The sequence below is a fragment of the Lissotriton helveticus genome, chromosome 9, assembly GCF_964261635.1.
Source record: "Lissotriton helveticus chromosome 9, aLisHel1.1, whole genome shotgun sequence".
Classification (NCBI taxonomy): domain Eukaryota; kingdom Metazoa; phylum Chordata; class Amphibia; order Caudata; family Salamandridae; genus Lissotriton; species Lissotriton helveticus.
Window position 1 is genome coordinate 980,728,138 of NC_136070.1, and position 25,981 is coordinate 980,754,118.

A 25,981-nucleotide genomic window follows, 5' to 3' on the forward strand; every position below is an offset into this window, starting at 1 on the left:
GTTCCTGGTGCTGGGCGAGATCGAGGCGCGGACGGGAGCAAACAGACTTGCCTTTGGCATGTCAGCACTGCGGCCTCCTTTAAGTAGGTACTGGGAGGGGCGCTGATTGGCAGGAGCAGCAAAAAGGCAGGAAAAGCAAGTGACGACGACGGTTGGCTCAGGAGAAAAATTAACATGAAGTACAGCAGGAATGGGCTAAACCTAAGCGAAGGAAGCACCTTGAACTTCTTGCGGACATAGAAATTCAAGATACGGATGTCTAGGTTCGAATTAATACCATCTTCCTTCTTGAAAACCAGGAACAACTGAGAATAGCGCTGCTGTTCAATTTCCTGGTTTGGCACTCCACTGCTCCTTTCTGCAGAAAGAATGCTACTTCCTGCGCAATATTCCAAGATGATCTTCAGTCTGAGAGAGAGTGAGGGGGAGGGATCAGGAATGGGCTGGCTGGAAGGGTATGTGTAGGAAGATGGCTCTGTATATACTATACCAAAACGAGATCTAGCATGCACAGAGTAGAGGTATTTTCCCATGAGTGGACAGGGGATACCAAGGTGCTCTTTCTAGGGGTAGTTGTGGGCGAGCAGCCTTAGGCTTATCAGAGATATTCAGTGGAAACCTTTTTTAAGAAACTTTGAGGAGAATATCCAAGAACAAAGTGAGGGCAAAAATGTTACATAATGAAGGGAGCTATGGATCCTCGTGTCTGTAGCACACAGAGATAAAAAGTAACTTATGTCACCGCCACAGATGACCCCTGCCTTTATGCACCTGCAGACATCCTATCCACTGGATGCGAACACAGTTAAGGAATAAAAATGACAAAATGTGAATTGGGAGAAAACTTTTTTTTTAATAGTTTTATTACAGAGAGACATTTGGATACACACTGCCCAAATCTACTAAGCAGATAAAATGGAGAAATAAACAATGGATGAACTACCAACTGGTAACTCTGCAGCAGTTTGTGGATCACAGCAAAATTACTGCTTGTGATTCTTACCAAAATGATAGATTTGCACGGTGATTTGCATCCACATATGAAGAAGTTCCAGTCTCACGATGATTCAAAGATTAGGAATATCTGGGAAACAGTAGCCTTTGGAAACTATGCTCATGAGCAGGTGGGTGTGGTGTATCAGGTACAATAAGGCATTTAATACCTCGCATTGTGTTTGACCCCCCCGGTAACAGGTTCAAGTCTAGATGTACGAGTTACTTACCTTCTGTAACGATGTAACTGGTAGAGATATAGTCTAGCCGCAGATTCCTTAACTTAGAATATCTCCAGGCGTCAGACCGGATCTGGAAAATCTTTCGCAGCAGCACCTCTGCGCGCCGGGGGTGGTGCCGCCCGGCTCCGCCATGACGCCGTCTACGGACATGATGTCAGCGGAGACATATATGCCCCTCCTGGCGCGCTGACGTCAGAGAAAGTTTTATGTGCCAGAACCCGGAGCCATCCCCAAAAGAAAAAACTGTGAGAATGTGGGAACAGTGTGCAAAAAATTATGGAAAAAATAGAAGAAATTGACAGGCGAGACAGAACAGTGCTCTGAAAAGCCACCCCGCAAGAGCGAAACTCAATCAACGTTAAAGGGAGACAAGGATGTGGAAAAACAGCCTGGCAGAGGATAGAAAGTCCACCTCCTGAAAGTAAAACCGTGAAGAAAATCAGGTCCGGAACACTAGATTAAGAAGGGTTCACCACAAGACGTCAACAAAAGAGACGTCGCAATCCCAATTAAAGGTCCATAAATGTACATAGCCAATAGACCTGAAGGAAAAGGCCCAGCGGTGGCAAAGACCATAAGGCAATGTAGAAAGGGAAAGCGGGATGGTGGGAAAAAGCGTGAATAGATTTCACACCCTACAATCCAGACGAGGGCTGGAAGGAATACATGATCTATTAACATACCGCCTAATTGTCGAGAATGGGCGGTCAGTAGCAGAGAAACAGAACAAAGCAGTCTGTTTTGGAGTGAGAGAGAGTATATCACCCTGCCAAAGGGAAAGCCACCCTAAGGGAGGCGAGTATAGAAATCTGCAACCTGAAAAGGTCCTTGCAGAACGGGGAGGATGGTTAAGGAAACTGTGGCTAGACTATGTCTCTACCAGATACATTGTTACCAAAGGTAAGTAACTCGTACATCTGATAGATATGTCTAGCCGCAGATTCCTTAACTTAGAATAGATACCAAAGGCATACCCATAGAGGAGGCAGATCTGCGACTGAACCCCACCAAGTTCCTGAAAGAACTTAGCCGTCCATAGGGTAACTTAACAGCACCGTTAACCTTGGGGACGAACCACAAGGAGGACAGTAATGTAGCGCAGTTAACCACCAGACCATGAAGCTCTAAAGAGAGCAGAAAGCCATGGGAGGCAAGGGCAGTACAAGCCGTCAAGAACAGCACGAAAAATCCCCCTTGTGTATACTGGGTTGAGAGAAGGAGAAACACAGAGCCAGAAAACTTGTGGCGAAGTGAACATTCATAACTCCCCCCCCACCCCCTCCCCCCGCCCCCCAAAAAAAGGATGAACCAACCCAGGGTTTAAAGGATCCACAGGATCCGAGGTGGCGACAGAAAGCAAAAAACTATTACTATTACTATTACAAAACAGTAGTAAAAAGCACTGTGGAACACTACCTATAAAGGCACGTGGGGCAGCAGCAGTGGCAATAGGCTGACCCATACCCAGCAAGTGGAAGAAACCATATACCAGATAAGCTGGAGGTAAGAATGAAGGTTATGACTTTGTAAGAAGTGGAGCTGACCCGAGGGTGTGAGAGAACCGCTGGATGCAGCATGCCAATTGCAGCGAAGTCTCGAGAGACGGCTACTGGTATGACAGAGGCATGGAACACTGGCCCGATATGTACAACAGCAAAAAGGAACCCTGTTGAAACTGGTACCAGAAGACAAGTGACCGCAGTGGCAGAATGCCAATCCATGGGCACAAGATGCCGGTAGTACAAAAGCACAAGACACGCCCGAACTAGGCGGTGTTGTCACAATATGCGAAGGGTCGATGATAAGCAGTGGAGCGACAACCAACAACAGCGAAGACCGGAAGGGACCTAAGCATGCTGTATGGACACTGGAACCATACGCAGTAAGCAAAGACTATCCAAAGGGTAGCATAGCGGCTCAGAGGCACACCACAGCAAAAAGGCAAGAGGGCAACGGCCCAAGAAGGACACCAGCAAGTCAGACACCACAAGAGCTGGTGGTACAAGTTGACCGGGCCAGGAACCACGGACACCGCATGAATGAAAGAGTCTGCACAAATCATTTGTGTAAGAACACAGAGCAGATACAGAGCAGGAGGAAAACTTTGAAACAATGAAACGACCCAACCAGAGTCCAGAGGACGCTGAACATACTCGCAGATATGCTGAAACTGGGTATGGCAATGTTCAGAGCAGTAAGTAACCCATGCCCCTTGCCTGAGAGGAACCATAGTCCCCTGCAAGACAGAGTAGAAAAAGAACCAGTCACTACAGTGGCAAAAGTGAGGACAAATGTAAAGGACCCAGACCTCAAGGAGCGAGTATACAGGGAAAACACGCCCCTGTGGGAGTGCACAGCATGAATCCAAGCAAAAGCGTGGAACACTCAAACGTAAACAGCAGGGAAGAAGGACATTGTTGTTGGATAAGCGACCAGAAAGAGGCCATGAGCACATATAGCAGAGAACATCTGCTAATCCATCCTTTTGGAGGACAACCCCGAAAGGGCCATATGTTCAAGTTGCACCAACAAAAACAATAAGAAGCAGGCCGCACAGCAGCAAATAGGGTGTCATCCGTGAAAGAATTGCCACAACAAGGTGTCTCACTAGGCGTGTGAGATAGACATCACACAGCATGGAACCCATGCCAGGTTCCAATGCAGTACAGAGCAACCCAACGTGCCATAGAGCAAGTTATACGAGGAACTCTGTAGTAAGAGACAAGTGACACCCAGCAGGACCTCTGCTTGCAGACTCCATAGGAGCCTACCAAGTCAAAGGCGGAACCCAATGCCATGAAATACCCCACATAGGGTAAGGCTAATCCCCAGTAGGGGCATCCTCTTGGCCTAAGCACCGTCAGAGGACTGAAAAGAAGAGAATCAGCCAAACGTGTGTACCGAATGAACATAGAAATGGCAAACCAGCCATGAACAGGAACCAGACACTAAAACCAACCTGTGCATCAGGTTGGGAGCCCATACATAAGGCAGAGAATAGGGCAACAAGATTTATGGCAGCCCTGACAAAAGACGGGAGACCGCCGAATCCGCGTGGCGGTCAAAAAGATCCCTCCATTGACCGAAAGATCTCTGAGGGCATCCCGAATATGATCAGGGAAGCGACTGTCGCGCAGCCAAGCATGGTGGTGTAAAGCCACAGCGCAAGGAAGGACCGGTCCCATAGAGTCAGTCGCATCCTGGGATGAACTAAGGGAGAATTGTGCCATGCTTTTACCATGCAGCAGTAGACGAAGCAATTCCGCCTGCTGACCTTCTGGAATAGAAAGGAGAAGGTGAGCAACTGAGTCACAAAGAGCGGAGGATGTGCGAGCAAGCATGCAGGACGTATTTAAAGCTCGACGCCTGCACTGGCAGAGGCGAAAAGCCGGCGACCACAATTATCCAGCCACCTAGAATCCATGGTGGAAGGTAACAGTGGCAAAGAGGGTGAAGTCTGTAAATCAAAAGCTGTCTGAACAACTAGTCCCTGAGCTGCTGGGTGAAGAGACAGACAAAGAAGATCACCCGGAGCAGGGCGGTGCCTAAGAGCAATAGCCCGATCAACAGTGTCATCTGAAGAGGGTCTGGACCATGTGCCACGCAGGATGTCAAGTAAAGAGTCTCCGGAGGGCAGCAAAAGTTCTACTTCGCTAGGCTCCAAATGGAGCAGATCCAACAAAGGATCAGAAAGAAAAGGCACCATAGGAGGCTTAAAGCCAAGCACAGCAGCTGCCCCATGAATAGCGCGAGCGAAGGCAGCACTAGACTCAGTTGCCATCCGTGTAGGGGATAACAAACTGTCAGTAGGAGACGGTTGAAGGTTAATTCTACTGGACATGAGCAGTGGCGGAGCCGGAGACTGACTCGAAGGCCAGGCGACACACGGTACTTGCACCCGGGCTCCTTTATCATCGGAGTCCAGGGAAACATCAGGTTCCAAGTGAGGAGGCGTAAATGGTAGCGTCGGCGGAAGCCGCGGTGGAGATCCATTGCCGGCAGAGTAGTCGGGGGAGCAACCTCCAAGATAAGCAGACTCGACGCCGCAGCGGAGTTGCCTGGACGTCGACAACGTCCACAGAGGACTTGACGTGGGCGCCGACCGATGCCGAGCCCACTGCAACCTGCCTGGAGGGAGCACGAGGTGCCAGAATCAGCGCCGAGCCTGGTGTAATACCCAGTGTCGAACCGGGCGTTGTGCCTCCGACGTCGCGCAGGAAGCCGCACAGGGCTATGCGCTGACTGTCGGATGAGCTGTGCTCTGGGCCCTGGCTCGGTGGCGTCGCGTCGGTTCCGGAATCTGACTCAACGCACACAGCCGTGCCGGGGAAAAGTCGGCAGACTAAGACCAGGCATGAGTGCCGGCTACCTCTGTGGGACCCCAAGGCGCACCAGGGAGAGAGGGCGACTCAAAACAAGCCTGGAGTGCCTTTGAATAAGCCTCCATTTGGGCATGCGTTGCCCCAACATCCAGAAAGGGCGGGTACAGAGAATGAGGCTGCTGTGCGCCCTCACCCGGCGTAGTACGAGAGGAATGGGTGGCAGCGACACGGGCAGTGTATGAAGATCTCCGTAAGCGACGCATTACGCTTACCTGTTGTCGCTCAGCAGTCGCGGGAGGTACCTCAAGAATTAAACCGATCCCGAGAAGAAGAGCGGCGGGAGGGAGCCGGACCAGACACCCGTGCAGCCAGCAACTTCATGCGACGCTCCCTCAAGGACTTTGGTTTCATCCTCTGACCGGCGCCACAGTCCTTGGAGTTATGGTGCACACAGAGGCACCACATACAAATGAGGTGCGGGTCAGTGCCAGACATCTGACGCGCACAGTCTTCACAAGCCTTAAAGCCGGAAGGCATTGCATACTGTTTCCACGACACAGACAGTGTCGAGAAAGCCCAAAAACCAGGCCAAGGAACTGCTGGTTTTCCAGGATCCGTTCTCGGATGCGGAAAAGAAGAAAACTGACGTCAGCGCGCCGGGAGGGGCATATATGGCTTCGCTGACGTCATGTCTGTCATTTTTTACACCATACACTTTACAAACAGTCTAGTAGTTTTAGGATTGATTTCAGCGACGTTCACTGACACTGGCAATATGGTTCTCAAATACTGAGGACAGAAAAACATTTGAGAAAAAATTGTAAGATCTAGTTTAATTTGTCATTAACTCAAGAAAAGAATGTCTTATTAGTTTCCTATATTACCTTGTCATGGTTGGATATTTAGAAGAATGTCCATCTTTAGCAGAGTTGACAAGTTCTGGTACACCTACTCCAGAGATCTCTTCTATTGCTTTTAAAACATCATTTGTATTCTCGAAATAGATGCTGGAATCAAACATTAGATCATTACTAAAACACAACAAACAATATTCTCTCATGGAATTATACAATGAAAATTAGACTAATAAGAAACACATCGCTTTTACACTTTGTTTTTGATACTGAATCTTACTTGGCATCAGGAGTTGATAGATAATTACACATTTTGGAAAACTTTTGAAGCCAATCAAAACTCTATACCACAATCAACACAATACTAAGTGGCATAAGCCTCTCCTACTGTACTCCATTACTAACACCAGCTAATATATACAATGGTTAAGTAATTTAAATCAGATATTACTAAATCAAAATCTTGAGTACTCCACTTGTGCTAACAAAATGTATGGTGCCTACTGGGCGTGGAACATTTTCAATGTGTGTAGCTCAAGGTGGACATAACTAAGAAACCTAAGGGTAGTTTTCAACATAAGCACTGATGCTGGCCTAAAGAAAGTTTTGTGTCTACCATACGTTTGGATGACAAGGATTCCTTTATTTGGTAGAGAAACTACAGAGAATAAAGGAGTGAATAGAAAAACGACTCATCCAAAGGATGGCACTTCAGAAGGGAGAGTATATACTTAATAGTTTGACAACAAAAATTGATCAGACTAAAATATCATTATTCATGCAAGATGCTGGCTACTGTTAAATCTATAGAGCGATGAATACATTTATTAATACAAAGGCATACTTTCTTGAAGCTAAATTCTATTACTCAGTTTGTTAATAATACACAAGGAGGAACGTTCTATGGTATAAAGAAAAGAGCAGGGATTATGACAAGCTGCGGTCTAGAAAAACATTTCTCATGAAAGTTTAAATTTTCTTTACATATACACCGAAAAATGTATGAAAGTGGTCAAACAAAATAAAAATGTTCTGATCACCTAGAAGCTCGGTGCATTTTCTGACTGAAACCACCAAAGCAACCAGCCCTATGATGTAGGCTGGCATATTGCGCTTTTGTGTCAGTTCATCGGAATGATATCACTATTGGCTCAGTAAAGGCATTTTTAATGATCTAAGACTTTCTTAAAGAGAAAGCAAGGGTAATTCTGTATCTGAAATGAATTATAGAGATATACAGAAAGATAATTGTTGTAGTAGCCATCTTTGAAATCCATAGCCTTCAAAAATAGCAGAATCTGGAATGCAAGACTTAACTCCAGCAAAGTATTTACCCAAAATATTTGTCTGGAAACTAAAGAGCCACACGTCTGATCCATGATCAAGAGGAAACATAGGTCATCTACTCTACACTTTGCCAGAATATGCTCTTGAATGTAACTGGAATATCTCAATTGTACTTTTAAGAAGATAAAGAAAGCACAGTTCAACATGAAGCTAAAGAGGACTACAGTTAAAGGGTAGAGAACTGTAGTTGATCCCCACCTTTGCTGCAGCTTGCAACCTGTAATCATTCATTTAAGCCTCTCAAAATCCAGGAAAACTACAGCAATTGTTCCAAAAACAGGGTGCAGTGGTTAGGGGAATTGTAAAGGACTTCAATTTACATCCCTGTTGAGATTGCTTTAGACTGAGTAGCCATTTCATTGATTGAAGTAGCGATGGGTCTGCATCTGGCCACAACAAATTGTACCATTACAATTTGTTGTGCCCAGGCCATTGGGAAGGCAATTGTATAGATTAATAGAGCAATAAGGTAAATTATCTAAATAAATCTTTTTTCCACTCAGTGCTGAAATGTCTGCACAACATATCCACTGCCCTCTTCATTGAGGTGTTAACATACTTCAAATCATGAAAAAGAGTATTTGTGAACTTTAACATGTTTAACATTGCACAAAGAACAGTTCTTTAGGGGAAACAGAAATAACTTGCTGACTGTGCAATGTTCAGGTCAATCCAAGAAAAGGAAAACAAGTTCAGAGAAGTACCACGACATTTAGAAGTATTACGATGGTGCCTTCTATGGATGGTAATAGATCTTATACACCACTGAATGGATTACCAACAACCTTGTATTGGGCAATTTATGTAATAATAAAGACCCAATTTCACTCTGATTCTCTGGTGATCTGATGAGAGTGAGCACAAGACCTTTGAATGAACCACATTATATGATAGATTCATTCAGAATGGGTATTCTTAACCAGCTTTTAAATAAATAAACTTTAAAAATATGTCTGCTTCATATGATGATTGGACATCACCACAAAGGCACTGGATTTATTGAGTACTTTACAAATTATTCAGTAGTTATGAATGGAGAACACTTGATTTTCCCCTGTAGATCCAATGTATTCTACTCGCCCCTTGCAGCTTGAAAAGAAAGAACTCAGGCCTCCACTGGCTCTGCTGCTTTCTCTGATCTGGAAGTGCTTGGTAAGTTTTCTTTCAGTCTGGCAGAGAATAGAGCCTGCAAATGTAACCGAGTCTTGTGCCAGGGCAGTGAAAGAAAGTACTCTCGACTCCATGTAGCCAACTCTTGGTACATCAGGTTATCAATGTCCATTTAAATACTACTGCACAGTGGGTGTGGGCTCCTGCTTCTTCCACAAAGTAGAGTGTACAGGGTCAATTTGGGAACTACACATACTAAAAATGTTAGCCCTAAACGCAATGGGTGATTTAGATGGGGGAAAAACAATCATTGGTGAAGCCAACAGGACTTACTCGTTAAACCTACTGGCTTTGCAAATTCCAGTTTTTTTTCCCCAGTTCACCAACTAAAATGCGAAGAACTCCAGACATCCAAACTAACATGCCGGAAATTGGAGAAGTGGATCCACGAACGAACATCGGACAGCTACACAGCCCACAAGGATGCTACCTGCAGACATCACCACCTCATCAGATCAGCCAAGAGATCGTCCTTCAGAGCCCGCTTGGACAACAACGCACACGATAGCAAATCAGCATTGTCAAGGAACTCTCCAACCCCAGCGCCATCCCATATGACATCCCGCCCTCACAAGAACTGTGCGACTCACTGGCCCCCTTCTTCGACCGCAAGATTGCTAACATCCATGACAGATTCAACACCACGATCCTACCTACAACGCAAGACACCACCCACCCAGCGATCACCACCTGCACCAACCACCGGACCACCTGGACCAACGTCAATAACGACGAAATTCGCAAGACCATGAACGCCATCCACTCAGGATCACCATCAGACCCCTGCCCACACCACATATTCAACAAAGCAGACGCTATAATCGCACCCCAACTCCGGAAAGTAATCAACTGCTCCCTCGAGACAGCCACATTCCCGGAAAGCTGGAAGCACGCCGAGATCAACGCTCTCCTCAAGAAGCCCAAGGCGGACCCCATGGACCTCAAGAACTTCCGGCCCATCTCCCTACTCCCATTCCCGGCGAAGGTCATCGAGAAAGTCGTCAACACGCAACTGACCCAATACCTCGAAGACACCAACATCCTGGACCCCTCCCAGTCTGGGTTCCGAAGAAACCATAGTACCGAGACAGCCCTCATCGCCGCCACAGACGACATCAGGATGCAACCAGACAACGGTGAGACATCTGCCCTCATCCTCCTGGACCTGTCAGCCGCCTTTGACACGGTCTGCCACCGCACACTAAAGACACGTCTCCAAGAGGCCGTAATACAAGAGAAAGCCCTAGACTGGACCACATCCTTCCTCTCCGGGAGAGCATAGAGCGTCCGCCTCCCCCCCTTCCGCTCCGAAGCCACCGACATCTTCTGCGGCGTACCCCTGGGCTCATCCCTCAGCCCGACGCTGTTCAACGTCTACATGGCCTCCCCTCGCCCCCGTCGCCCACCAGCACCATCTCAACATCATCTCCTACGCCAACGACATCCAGGTGATCCTCTCCCCCACCAAGGACCCGCACACCGCCAAAAACCAACCTCCACGAAGGAAAGAAGGCCGTCGCAGAATGGATGAGGAACAGCCGACTGAAGCTGAACTCGGACAAGACGGAGGTCCTCATCCTTGGCTCCACCCCCTCAGCCTGGGACGACTCCTGGTGGCTGACCACGCTGGGAACAGCACCGACATCCACTGACCACGCACGCAACTTGGGTATCATCCTCGACTCCTCCCTCTCCATGTCAAAGCAGGTCAACACCGTTTCCTCCTCCTGCTTCAACACCTCCGCATGCTCCGCAGGATCTGCAAGTGGATCCCGACCGAAATAAGAAGAACGGTCACCCAGGCCTTTGTCAGCAGCAGACTGGACTACAACAATGCACTCTACGCAGGAATCCCGGCCAATCACCTGCGACGACTACAACGCATGGCTCCCCGTCAAAAAGAGTCAACTTCAAGCTACTCACCCACGCACACAAAGCCCTCCACAACACCGGACCAGCATACCTCAACGACCGACTCAGCTTCTACACCCCCACCCACCAGCTGCGCTCTGCCAGCCTCGCCCTCGCCGCAGTCCCACGCATTCAATGAACGACCGCCGGCGGAAGATCCTTCCTTCCCGCCAAGACCTGGAACACCCTCCAGACCCACCTGCGGCAGACCCATGACCTGCACACCTTCAGAAGAATCCTCAAGACCTGGCTCTTCGAACAGTAGCAGCACCCCACCCCTCAGCGCCTTGAGACCCTTGCGGGTATATAGTGCGCTTTACAAATGAATTGATTGATTGATTGTGCATCTGTGTGGCCATCTTTGAAAATAATTTGTTAAAATCTAACACATAGATTCAAAAAGATTGTCATAGATGGAAGCACATCCATGATAGCCATCTTTGAATGGCTTTCGCTAAAGTATATAAATAGCTCCATTCAAGCACGGCCACCTCTGATATATGTGCATCAACATTCCCTATCTTTGTATGGGGTTTCCCACACTTTAAAAAAGCCATTCAAAGAGGACTATATATCTTTAAATGGGATTTCTGATAACATAATAAAATAGATTCAAAGATGCCATCACAAGTCAGGCCATATTAGAATGGTTAAACACAGAAGTACTGCAAGGACAACGAAAAGGTATGGTAGACTGCTGATTCTGGAACTCTTGCCCAGCATGGGCAGATTTCTGCACATCTGACTGGGGACACCACAGGGGTCTAACAGAACAAGCTACTTACCTTCAGTAACTCCTTATCTGGTAGAGACTCTAGCTGCAGATTCCTTACCGTAGAATATTCCCCAGGTGTCAGGCTAGATCTGGAAAATCTTGAGCAGCACCTCTGCACGCCAGTAGGTGGTGTTGAATGGCTCTGGGTCATCCGTGCCGGATGTGACATACATGGTGCCTATATAGGGGCCACCCCAGCGGCCTGACAGTTTCTCTCTGGACTATTTCAGCCCTGGATACATGGAGCGCGTCAGATAGTTTGTTGACAAATGCGCAGATTTTAAGGGCCTACAAGGACCTTTTTAGGTGGAACAGTTCAGTTTGCAGAATGGGGAGGATAGGAGGGTCAGAAAGGAATCAGTAGTGAGATAGTCTCTCTACCAGCTAAGGCATTTCCCAAGGTAAGTAAATTGTTTATCTGATCAAGACTTCTAGCCAGAGACTCCTTCCCTTACAATAGATACCAAAGCAATACCTACCCATGAATGGGCCTGCGAACTGGCTCAGACCAAAAAGTCCTGGGAGACCGAATGGGCACCATGCCTGTCACAACAGTCAAGTTGTGCGAATGATACCCACGTCGCAGCCTGACAGATGTCTAGGACAGCAACTTCACGAGCTAACGCAGCAGATGCTGATTTGGCTCTGGTGGAATGAGGCTGCAAGCCCAAAATGGGTTGCTTCTTGGCTAATGAGTAGCAGATCTTGATGCAGAGGATAATCCACCTGGAGATTATAGGTTTTTGCACTGCTTTCCCCTTCATTCCAGTGAACCCTACCAAAAGCTGATCATCCACCCGGTACTCTTTGGTGCTATCAATATAAAATGACAGTGCCATTTAAGGGCCCAGACGGTAGAGTCTCTGTTCCTCCTAAGAGGGTTGAGGCAGAGCAAAGAACGTTGGCAGCGTTATGTTTTGGCCAATGTGGAAAGGTGTCACCACCTTCAGCAGAATGGTAGCACGAGTCTGGAGAACCAGTTTGTCTGGGAAAAGAAGGGTGTATGGAGGGTGAACAGAAAGAGCCTGTAGCTTTCTGACCCTCCAGGCCAATGTGATGACCACATAGAAGAATAGAAGACTGCCTTGAGCCTCAGAATTCTTAGAAGGCAGCTGTGCATAGGTTAAAAGGGGTCAGATAAATGTCCATCTAGCACTCCAATTTTATACTTATATACTTCTGTTCACTTTTTCTTGTTGTGCGACTCCCTCCAAAGTGTTTTGTCAAAGAACACTATAACTAACTAGAATTTGGAGAAAGAGGAGATTCCACTTGCAGGTGGAGGTGTGCACATTTATGCATAGACCGTATGGTCTTTATCCCATACTCATCCACTCACTGATAAATCCATCAATGTTTTATCTTGATTTCAAATAAGAATTTATTCAATTCAATGTTTTCAATCTTCAAAATTGTATATTCACCTTCATCAATGGCGATTTTAAACTTATACATTCAGCATCTACCCAATGCATTTCGGGTCCAAAGCGACCCTTCTTCGGGGGTCTATGTAGAAAAAACAAGGAATTTGGTGAGCCTCTCAGCTTCTATTCACACATCTATCATAACAATAGCAATGTTCACATCACAACACTATTCCGTTAAATTCAATAAATTCAAACTGCACTGACCAACTCGATAACTAAAAATTACATGCTTATATCCAGCTCCCACATAGCTGACAACGGTTTTAAGACTTTTCAGTGATGTCCCCACAGTTTAATCGGTTTGTTAAGCATCAACTCGTGCTCGAGTTTTAATCGATACTCCATAAACAAACATAACCACATGAAACAAAACAAATTGGATCGAGTTCCCAACTATCCCGTTTTCTATGAATATGACTTAGGAAAGTTTTCACTGGTTTCTTGCTAACATTGATGTACAGAATGATCCCATTCCAAAATGGCCGATGAACTTGTCAAAAAAAACTTTTTTGCACCCACTATTGTTCGTTAATTTTATTAGATATGTAAGGGATAGTTTTTTTCAGATATAGCTTGTTCAGATGTGATTTTGTTGCATATTTATTTGTGATTTTTTTCCCCGTATTTATTAATATTCACAACATTTGTTTGGAAATGACTGTACACTATTTAGAATGGTGTACGACTGATCGATAGTACCCATATATCACCATAGAGTCTATCAATTTACATTGTACAGAATAGCTTGAAAGATATACAACAACGGTCACGTGACCGCGTTTCTAGCCAATGAAATCGCTTATAACCCACTAGAGCCAGCTCCAGAATGTCAGCGACATTCTGATTGACGGGAAGATCGCGGCGCGACAGACTTTACATTCTGCTGTAAGTTTGTACCACTAACGTTTGATTTTTGAGCATGTCTCCTTTGCGTAATACTCATGGGGTAATTTTACATCAAGAGGACTCGCATTAATGAAGTTTATGCGTACTTGGGAACTCGATCCGATTTGTTTTGTTTCATGTGGTTATGTTTGTTTATGGAGTATCGGTTAAAACTAGAGCACGAGTTGATGCTTAACAAACCGTTTAAACTGTGGGGACATCACTGAAAAGTCTTAAACCCGTTGTCAGCCATGTGGGAACTGGATGTAAGCATGTAATTTTTAGTTATCGAGTTGGTCAGTGCAGTTTGAATTTATTGAATTTAACGGAATAGTGTTGTGATGTGAACATTGCTATTGTTATGATAGATGTGTGAATAGAAGCTGAGAGGCTCACCAAATTCCTTGTTTTTTCTACACAGACCCCCGAAGAAGGGTCGCTTTGGACCCAAAATGCATTGGGTAGATGCTGAATGTATAAGTTTAAAATCGCCATTGATGATGATGAATATACAATTTTGAAGATTGAAAACATTGAATTGAATAAATTCTTATTTGAAATCAAGATAAAACATTGATGGATTTATCAGTGAGTGGATGAGTATGGGATAAAGACCATACGGTCTATGCATAAATGTGCACACCTCCACCTGCAAGTGGAATCTCCTCTTTCTCCAAATTCTAGGTTAAAAGGGGAACACCTCAAATTGGTTAAAACTAAATTAAGGTCCCATTGCGGCATAACAGATTTGGGAGGAAACGTGCTGAAGACCTTTCATAAAACATGCAACAACAGGTGACTTATACAGGGAGGGTTGCTTCTGCAACCGCAAAAAAGCTGAAATGGCCGAAAAATACCCCTTAACTGAGCCCAGAGGAAGGCCTTGTCAGGCTAAGGACAAAGCAAATACCACCAATTCAGAAAAGGGCGCAGAAAGCCGGTCAATGTGTTTCTCAGAGCACAAAGCCACAAACTTAACTCAACAGCAGGCGTATACTTTTTTATGATGATGGATGCCTGGCTGCCAGATGACCTCGCAGAGTTTGGGAAAAAGGTCGTAGAACTTCAACTGTAGCCGCTCAATCTCCAAAAATGAAGGTGGAGAGTGCACAGGTTCGGTGCAGTACCCTCCCCTGTTGTTGAGACAGAAGATCGTCGTGGAAGAGCAGCCTGATCGTAAGACAAATGCTCATGCCCAGAAACTCTGGATACCATACTCTCATCACCCAATCCGGAGCCACTAGGATGACTTGGGCCCAGACGGTCTGATCTTTTTCAGAACTTGGTGGAGAAGAGGTATCAATGGGAAGGCGTATAGGAGAACTCCAGTCTAGTCAGAATGCATCTCAGATCCAGAGCCACTTTGGAAACTCCAGCATGCAGAAGTACTGACATTGTGCGCTCTCTGTGGTGGTGGAGAGATCTAGCCAATGTTCTCCTCAGTCTTGAAAGAGACTATGAGCCACCTCTGGATGCAGACACCATTAATGGTCTGCGAGGCTTTGATGGCTGAGTTTGTTCGCCAGTTGCTGCATGACCAGGAAAATGTCCTGACATTCCAGTCATGTCCAGAGGCGCAGAGCCTGCTGGCATAGGGTCCATGACCCCACTCCTCTTTGCTTGTTGCAGAACCTCATGGCTGTAGTGTTGTCTGTGAACACCTAGACCAACTTTGTTTTGATGGAGAGCAGGAAAGCTTTCAATGCAAGGTGAATCGCAGTCAGGTCAAGAAGATTGTTGTTGGAGCCAAGTTGCCTCTGATCTCCACCTCTCCCAAGTGGCAGTCCCAGCCCAGAAGCGATGCATAATTCACCACTTTCAGCTCTGGGTGGGAAAGGAAGAGGGGTCAGTCATTGACCCAATCTCGGTTCAGCAACCAGTACTGCAGATCCTTTGCAGTCTCCTTCAAAATCTGGACCAGGTCAGAGAGGTTCTTCTGCTGCTGTGCCCACTGAGTCTTCATATTCCACTGTAGAACCTGCATATGCCGTCTGGCATGCTTTACCAGCACGATGCAGGAGGCCATCAGACCCAGAAACTTCAAGAGTTAATCACAGAAATCCAGGATTGAGGCTGAAACATCAGGATCATAACCAGAATACCCTGGACCTGCTAATCAAGAGGACAGGCGAAGAACTGCCAAGTATCCATATTGGCTCAGATGAAAGGTAGCATCTAAGGAGTCAGGCGTGACTTTGGCATGTTGATAGTGATTCCCAACAAGGGCAAGAGGCTCTCCGTAGTCTGGAGGTGGGTAACGGCTGCCTTCAGCAGCCAGTTGTAAAAGTAGGGGAAGATCGGTACTACCGACCTACACAGACATGCTGCAACCACCGCCATCACCTTCCAGAACACCTGAATGGTACTGGTAAGACCAAAGGGGAGCATAGTGAACTATATATGTTCCTGGCCCTCTGCGAACCAGAATTAACACCGAAGGGCCTGCAGAACGGGGATATGAAAAGAGGCATCCTGCAGGTCCAACACTACCACCCATTTTCCAATCTTTATTGGGGGACCAATTTATGGCAGAAACATGTTGACCTACATTAGGGATATATTGGTTTGTTCCCTAGTCCTCTCTTTTATAACGTTGTCCTTGAGGCCACCCAATAAAGATTTAGTGGACCCATAGAGACAATTTTAAGTCACTACGCTTTTTGCACTCTGCCCTCATTCACCTTTTCTAACGCTCATCTTGAGAAAACACTTCACCTCCTCCCCTTATGGAGTCGTAGCCCACACCTCGGTGTGAGGAGGGAACCATATGATGAAGCATGTCACCTAACGGTGAGTGAGGGTTCTCGTACTGATGAGATTTGTACCCCCCTTTCTCTTCTGACATTACACAATATTTAGACTCTTCCTACTCTTTCTCCTTTTTCACATATAGCCGGGCGTATTTTGTGACATATAGCAATTCGGAGGGATCAGTACCCCCAGGTTTTCTTGATCCCTTGTGATCCTTAATGTGTCATGGAGTTTGCCAGCCTGATGGGGCCAGATTTCAACAAGGTGATGAACTTCCTGTAAGACAGATCACAGCAACAATATGAGGGGAAGCATGATCAAAAAACGCCTTGAGGAACTGGGGTTAATGGGCTTGTGGCAATATTGCCACCCATTAGCAACAGAGTACACTTCTTAGTGAGACACTGGAAATATGTGAGACTAGATTAATGTTTGATAGACATATAACTGTTGCAAATTGGGGCGAGGCTGGATTTAATTGTGGCAACGGTATAGCATATCTTAATGCAAAGAATGATACATCTAGATAAAGTCCAGACCTGATCTCTTTGGTGCTGAGCAAATAAAACACTAATTGTCTTTTTAGGGTCATGTTGGTGTAGCCTCTCCTCATCCTTGTTGGTGTGAGTGCAAAATAAAAGGCAGTAAGGGTAGGTAATGGATTGCCTCAGAACACCATATTTTGAAGGAAATTTGCTTTGGTCCAGAGGACAAACTTGTCCGGAAAGAAGCATGTGTACAGCAGCTGGGCTCCCAGCCCTTGCAACTTACTCACATGAATCGCAGAGGTTATGGCCACAAGGAAAACATATATGTACGTACATCACACTTTGCACACCAGGCGAAAAAAGTATTCCAATTTCCTGAGAAGACTGTCTTGGGAGAGGGGCAACAAACAAATAAGATTACATCGACTACTTCTGGTGGGATGTGAAAGGTACTCAGGTGTGGAAAAGTAAATTTTGCCATGTTATATGTGCCTACGTGTTCCCCATCTTATACTATATGTGCATGATCGATATGCATGTATCCCCCTATGATCGATTAAAGACGCAATTATAGTTGTGTCCATCTCTAGTATGCCAGTTTCCAGTCTTTGTGAAAACAACGAATATTAGGCCTATGTAAACCTATGTTGCCACATTTTACAGTGTGCACGTTAATTCATTGAATTGTCCCCGTTTCTAGGCCTCAAAAGGGCCCGGACACCAGATTCAGCTCCTGTCTCCTGAACCCTCTCCGAGGAGCGATACAGCCCCCACCTGCATCCCTGACCCTTCGCTTACTTCCTGCCTCACAGTGCCCGGCCCGGCCTGGCTCTGCCTGCCAGTCTGCCAAGAGTATGTTATGCTTCTAGTTATCAGTCCAGCCCTCCTTCTCTGCATTCCTAAGCTACTGAATCGCATCAATAGTTTCCGTCATGGTCTAGCCTTACTGTCTCCATGTAAGAGAAATACTGTATTAATATTCATAGAATATTCCTAGCACACGCAACACATGTAGAATTATGCACGCACCAGTCTTAATGTCAAGTAGCCTTTACCCTGATAACTTTTGGATTCTATCAATATGTACTCTAAACACCAGATACTAGATATGCCTTAGGTACATGTCGCTCTGACACTCCAGACTTTAGTCTCCTCTTCTAGCACAGAAGTCATAGCCCCCAGTTCTCCCTGGTAACACGTCATTGCCCGTTTGCGCGCACCACTAGGTTAGAGGTCTCAGCTGCTCAGGTAGCCCCCTCCATGTTTCCGCCCCATTTATGACACTTCTGTTACGTTTACATCACATGTCTATGTATACGCCCTGTACACGCCTTCTTGTTACATCATTTTGCCCTTATCTTTCGCGACTGCTACGAGTAACGCCTACTGTATTGAATGTAATGTAATTATTTTAGTATATATACTTATGCATGTTACTTTTCGGTGTGCAGCTGCCGTCCCGTGCTTCCAGGCTGTTCTGTCCTTTCCCTTATGCCTGATTAAAGCCTGAAGACTCAAGATACATCGAATCCTGACTCTTATTTATTGAGCTATCTGTTTATATGAGTATCCTGAAAAATAGAACCGGTAATTAATTATTTATTTACCACATAATGGCGCCCGAACAGGGACTTGCCCTTTCCCCACGCGCCGGCGAAGCCACGCAGGCCCCCTGACCCTCTGCAGCCGTGACGGAACTCTACTGCGCACCGGCAGATATTTCTGCTTCAAGTATCCCTCAGGCCCACGGAGGAGACGGAGGTTGCGGTCCAGCATCCAGACGAGGCGGTGTGGAACGCGGCGAGTCCCGACCAGAGCCCAAGCCGAGAGTCCAGGGTCCGAGGTATCCGGAGGCCCACCTGTAACTGAAGTCCGAAGTTCGTAGTCTGTCGTCGTAGCAGTCCAGTCCAGTCCGAGGCCTTCCGTTCTTGCTGCCCGGTGAGTACCGTTGCTGGGGTAGTATCTAGACAGGGTCAATTAATTTGTCTCTGGTCCGTGGGTTTGGGTACGCAGATCCAACACGAAGTGTCCACCTAGGTGGATGCGGGTCCAGACGTGTCTCTTTATGGGACCGGTAAGTTTCGTGCTGTTTTAGCAGTACATCTAGTCATTCTAGTAAGTCTTGTTCTCGAGAAATTCATGTGTTCTGTTCTCAGTATACCAGGTAATATTCTGTCCGAACTGTTATTTTAAATGTTATTTAATGTGTTTTCAATGTCGTGGTATGAGTGATTTGTTTTTCTAGTCATCACTGTGTTTATCGTGTATTGTAGTGTGTTCAGATTCAAGTCTAAGCATGCCTCTGTTTTCCAAATTACGTCAGTTAAAAACCAGAAAAGGACTGCTTGAAGAAGCAGTCCCTGTCCCTCCTAGGGACAGTCCAGGACATTTTATGTATCACAAGCATGGCTTAGACGCCATATTATATCTAGACTTATGGTCTGATTACACCAAAGATCTCGAAGAGAAATATAGATGGCCTGTATCAGGCACATGGGATGCCGAGTGCATCATGCGAGTAGAAGAAGCATTATGGAAAAAGAAAGCCAGACAGTCTCAGAAAGATGCCATCGAGTTATGGCGCAAAGAATCCCATAGAAGAACAGAAAAAGAAATCAGAAAAACAGAATTAAGTAGGGAATCCTCAGAAAAAGCCCAAGAAAGGGAATTAATCGAAGTAGGTGAGCGAGTTAAAGCAGAACAGTCAGACAGACAGAGAAATGCCCTTATTAAGGGTATGTATCCTCTTCTTGCCGAGGGCTTGCCAAAAGCAACCCCGGAAGCACCATGTAATTTTCCGCCGCCATTAGTTCCGATTAAGCTACGTCACAAACCGACCGCAGCTGATATTTTTCTCTCGTCCTATTTGGACGACACAGTCCCAGAATATGCAAATCCTGTTCCGCCAGCTCCTGTAAATAATGTAATTCCTGTTCCTCCAGCCACCGGGGCACCCGTTACAGCACCTGTCACGGTACCCCCGGTCCAGCCTACAGTACATGTACCCGCTACATCAGTCACTCTGCCAGCACGTACAATACCCGTCAACGATTCTAGTCTAGGGGCCACGGGGGGAAGTCCTCCTGGAACCCCGCCTCAACACAGACGTATGACGATACTTGAGTTACATGAACGAGCGTTACAGCGTTCGCCAAAAATTCAGACATTTGCAGATATCAAGCGAGCACTTACCGAATGCCGTTATGATCCAGTTTCAGTTTCAGGCGATGATAATATGGTCATATATTCATTGCGTGTAAGACGCGTGACCGAATATTTGGACACCCTACCGAATATGAAAGGTTATCTAGACAGAATATATCGTTTTATCCGTACAGGAGTAGATCCAGAAAGTATTGGCGACGCCATGGTCCAAAGAAAAGTCGAGATTCAGCTCATGCTTTTAAAGTTTCTAATTAATTGTTTAATAAGGGAACAAGACTATCCAGATAAAGATCCGGAAGAAATGAAAGTCCTGACCAAGTGGAGTGACCACATAGCCGAGGGAAGACACAAGACACAGAGCTGTATAGAGAGTATGTACAAGAAAATTCGTAGGGAAATAATAAAGATACACGAGAAACGAGAAGCAGCACAGGTTACCGAGAAAGAAGACAACTCTTCTACTGAAGAGGTAGACGACGAGAATCCCTCCAGAATAGCGTATGTAGGTAGAACTAGACTTCCCGACCGACATTCACGCCTAGAGCACCAGAACAGTGTTCTCTAGAACAAGTATTCCAGGCTACAGATAAAATCCTGAAATCACGAATAGGCTATAGTGAGCTTAGTACAATGCATGAACAAGAACTAGCCCGATCAGCAGTCCGATGGACTACTGATTCTACCACTTTTCCAGACGAAATAGTGGCACAAATGTTTCTGAAATTGCCCCCAGCCGAACAGCGACTGGTGGGTATGTATATGATCCAGCACCTCATTACACTGTATGAGGGACAGCATTCTGATCCAGGTCAGTTACATCATGTTTTGAACGAGTTACTCCAGTACAGATGGAAAGGTCTAGGCACTGATTTAATTAGTATCATTCTAGAATAGCGCCACAAATACCGAACGTTTTTGAATCCGCATTTTGTTCATGTCTCACCTCCAGAAAGTAAACCATTTTACATAGATAGACAGCATCCGTTACGAGAAGTACACCCAGTTAGGACAGCGGGTGGTGATCTAGAACGAGTATTTGTTTACACCCCTATCACAAAGATGGAACTCTTAGAGATGAAAAAGTTAATTCCCTGTCACGACAAAGATCCAGCAGGGTTCCATCGAGAATTAAAAGACATGCTCCGTATGGGAGAATACACGTATCCTGATATCATTAAAATGTTAAAGGTCCTGTTGCCCGCAGGGGTATATGAAAAACTCAAGGAAAAAGAATGGGAGGTGGGAGAGAAAAAGATTGATTGGACAGCTTTAGAAGCTGAAGATAATACACGAGTACCAGGTACCGGTCTTGGGGATAAAGTTAAAGAATTGCCCGAGTTATTAATACAAGTTTTGCCAAGATTACTAGCCACGAAAAAGGAAGACTGGGATGCCATCTCAGCCTGTAAACAGAAACAAGACGAAGATACCAGTGATTTTTATTCTAGATTTGAAAAATGTTTTATTATTAACAGTGGTCTGAAAACAAGTAGTGAATCGTACCCTCATCTTTTTGTTACCAAACTAGTCGAGAATTCAAGTCCACAAGTTAAAAATCGAGTTTTGAAAGTCGAAAGTACCTGGCAAGCTAATACTCCGTCACAGATGTTACAAATGCTCCAGTATCACCAGAACAGAATCAGGGAAGAGCAAGAACACGAAAGGAGACGTATGAAAGACACGAAAATGAAAGTATTAGTTGCACAATCTGTTCCACAAGACAGTCAGAAGAGGGGTCCGAATCAAGCCAGTCATCTTGCAGCTCCCGTTAAAGGGACCTGCAATTATTGTAAACAGCCAGGTCATTTTATAAACGAGTGTGCAGTTCTGAAACATAACATAGCTACTGGTAAGACTAAAGAAAGACCACGTCCGCCTAGACAAGAACAAGTTTCACAGACTTCTCAGCCACCACAGAATGCACAACAGACAGTTACAGCACCGCAGCCTATCGCTGCAACACAGCATGTTACACAGCAGATGTACCAGTATGCACAGTCCGAGTATCCAGATTATCAGCCATATTCATGAAACAGCCTAGAGAGGGAGGTAGGCTTGCCTCTCATCGAGATACCTGTAGATCAAGAGGGTCCCTATGTACACAGTCAAGTATTAGGGAAAGACAGAAAGTTTTTGATTGATACAGGGGCAAGTAGGACTACAATCAGTCATGACGAGGTTCCAGGGGCTCCGCTCTCAGGCTCAAGAAATGTTTCCCTTGGATTTTCAGGAAAGCCAATTGTTAATGAAATTTCGAAACCAGTTACCCTAGAAGCTGGTCCACTGTCCCGAACTACTGATTTGTTACTTACAAAATCTTGTCCAGAAAATTTGTTAGGCATTAAGACATTGAAAGAGTTAGGAGCAGTTATATGCTGCTCCCCAGAAGGGGTCCGATTGTTCCTTAGAGACTTTAAAGGTCATTATGTATTACGCGATTTTGATCCAAGATTATTGAATGTACCACAGCATTTATGGGCGCAAGGTCCAACTGATGTAGGTTGTATGCAGATCACACCCCATCGTGTGACTCTGAAGCAAGGTATAGTTTTGCCACGAATCAGACAGTATAGATTGCCACCTGAGGCTGTAGCAGCCTTATCCAAGATTATTGACGAACTTATTGCTCAAGGAGTGGTTGTAGAAACTGACTCCAATGTATGTAATTCTCCTATCATTCCAGTCCTGAAACGTACTGATCCAAATGCACCTCCAGTATATCGATTAGTGATTGACCTTCGAGAACTTAATAAATGTATCATTCCCCAGTACCCAGTAGTCCCAGATATTTCATCCCTTTTGACAACAATTGATTCTGAAGCTACATTTTTCACAGTTATCGATCTCAAGAACGCATTTTTCAGTGTCCCCATTCATCCAGACAGCCAGTTCCTTTTCGGATTCTGTTTAAATGGAAGGAGCTATAAATTTACACGAGCTCCTCAAGGTTTCACAGAAAGTCCTAGCATTTACAGTCAAGCACTTAAAAGACAACTAGACAATATTCACATGCCAACTGACACTGCCCTGCTCCAGTATGTCGATGATCTTCTGATCACAGCCCGTTCTGAACGTGACTGCGAGCGAGCGTCACTTACGGTTCTGTATTTTCTGGCCGACCAGGGGCACAAGGTGTCCCCTTCCAAATTACAATTCTGTGTCCAGCAAGTGGTCTACTTAGGACACTTACTGTCCAAGTGGGGCAGGCAGTTGACACCTGACCGTATCCAGTTAATAGCGAGTCTTTCACAGCCCAAGACACAGAAGGAGGTACAAGCTTTTATTGGCCTCACTTCTTACTGCAGACAATGGATTCCTCAGTATGCATTTCTAGCCAAGCCACTGATACAGTTAACGACACAGGAGGCAGCCGTATCGACTGTCCTCCCTTGGACCCAGGAACATACACTTGTTTTTAATGAGTTAAAGAAAGCCTTATGTAAAGCACCTGTTCTAGCAACACCGAACTATAGTAAGCCTTTTACACTTTTTGTTACTGAACGCGAAGGTACTGCATTATCTGTTCTCACACAAGATCAAGCAGGACAATACAAGCCCTGTGCTTATTTTTCTAGCACATTAGATCCAGTAGCTCAGGCTCTGCCTGCGTGCCTCAAGTCAGTTGCAGCCACAGCTCTAGCGATCAGACAAAGTGATTCCATAGTGTTAGGACACTCCCTGACAGTACAAGTTCCACACTCCGTGGAAGTTCTTTTAAACCGAACCCAGACTCAACACTTGACAATTGCACGTTTAACAGGATATGAACTGACATTGTTTCAGCCACACATAGAAATCAGACGCTGCAACATTCTCAATCCAGCTACACTGTTACCGTCAGTTACTTCAAATCCTGCCACACATGACTGTGTGGAAGTTGTTAACACCATGACAAAGCCAAGACAAGACTTGACAGATATTGCATTACCTAATCCGGACCTGACACTTTATGTGGACGGTTCATGTATGAGAACAAGTACGGGAAAACTAGTAGCCGCGTATGCAGTGACTACTGATACCGAAGTTATAGAAACACATCGTATTGACACCCTGTCTGCTCAAGCAGCAGAGCTAGTCGCTCTGACCCAAGCCTGCATGCGTGCCAAGAACCAGAGAGTAAATATATACACAGATTCACGTTATGCATTCGGAGTCGTACACGACTTCGGAGTGCTCTGGCAAGAGAGAGGTTTCATGACTTCTCATGGAACCAAGATTCAACATGGTCTCCTTATTCAAGCCCTGTTAGATGGTCGCACATTCCAGATCAGGTCTGTCCCCGTATGAGGTCGTATTCGGCCGCCCCCCAAATATGTGGGGTACACCTAGACCCCTAAGTATTACAGATGTTTCCAGTAATGTGCTGACAGATTACCTAGCTTCCTTGATGTCTGCCCTACATTCTTGTCGTTCACAGGTTGCCGCCGCATTTCCAGACAACACCGAGGTGAAACCGCATGAGGTCATTCCAGGCGACCTGGTGTTGGTGCGTAATTTTGATCGTTCAAGTCCGCTGGAGCCCCGTTGGAAGGAGCCCCGCATGATCTTACTAACCACAAGGACCGCCGTAAAACTTGAAGGCAGGAAGGGGTGGGTCCACCTGAGCCATATAAAGAAGTTCCATGGATTACGAGAAAGGACATTTGTTAAGGACTGCCTTATTCCTAAAGACTGCCTAAAAACAGACTCTGAACTCAAGCCTCCACTATTAGAGAAAACTCCGCAACAGGAGTATAAAGAGAAACTTCGGTCTAGTAAAATAAGTCAGCCAGTTTAATTGTCTAAGTCCCTCTCGGGTGAAACGGTTAGACAGGTTCCTGACATGTATGAGATAGACCCCCACAGTGAGAGAGTTAGTCAAAACTCTAAAAGATGTATTATTGTTCTATGTTTTCTATTATTTTTGAGTCTTATGGTTACCTGCACAAGTTATGCTTTACATTTATGTTTTCCAATTTCACATGTACATATGTTTTCTAATACTACAGTAGAGCACACATTTAGTGATCTGCCTCCTCACGAGTTATCCTATCGTCTTGCCATGCGAAATAATACATTCATCCGAATGTTACACTATTCACACCAGACCAGCAATGCCACTAATTGTTGGGTGTGTGGTCGACTCCCCCCTTTCCAGACACCGAAAGGAGTTCTGCCACTCTTTCCTTATCCATTCTCACATAATGGTTCATGTGGAGCATGGTCCATGTTAACGTCATCCTCAAATGATATGTCCCTTCTTAATAGAACATGTTTCCCAGACAAGCAAGGTCTTTCCCATAGAACAGGGTTAGATCTAGAAAATGAAGTATATGATTTAGGTAATTATTCCTCGAATTTTATGGTCCTGAATGTTCAGTCCGATACTACTCCAGGTTTACCTGCTATTTCAGTACTACCAGTCAAAGGCGAATTATGTGTCAGAAAGAATGGTTCCGCACATGTAGGACATAGTGATTGTACTACTATGGTCGAGTATAGTGACAGTGGGAAATCTATTTTCAAAGCCTCACGTCATTCTTATTTTGTTTGTGGTCAGACCGCATATGTTCGTCTGCCCCTCGATTGGGATGGAACATGTTACATTGCCTTCCTACTGCCACCAGTTTTCCTAGCTCCATCTGATTATCACAGAAACACACATCTAGTAC

At 45.6% G+C, this 25,981-nt stretch overlaps 1 protein-coding gene across 1 annotated transcript in view; it reads right to left on the reverse strand.

The window, feature by feature from the left end:
* FANCD2 (FA complementation group D2) overlaps window positions 1-25,981 on the reverse strand; it is a 909,275-nt gene that overhangs the window by 237,867 nt on the left and 645,427 nt on the right. Inside the window, exon 36 of the mRNA XM_078661284.1 lies at window positions 6,442-6,564. Within this exon, the coding sequence (XP_078517410.1) occupies window positions 6,442-6,564 (123 nt within the window). The remainder of the gene's footprint in view (window positions 1-6,441; window positions 6,565-25,981) is intronic.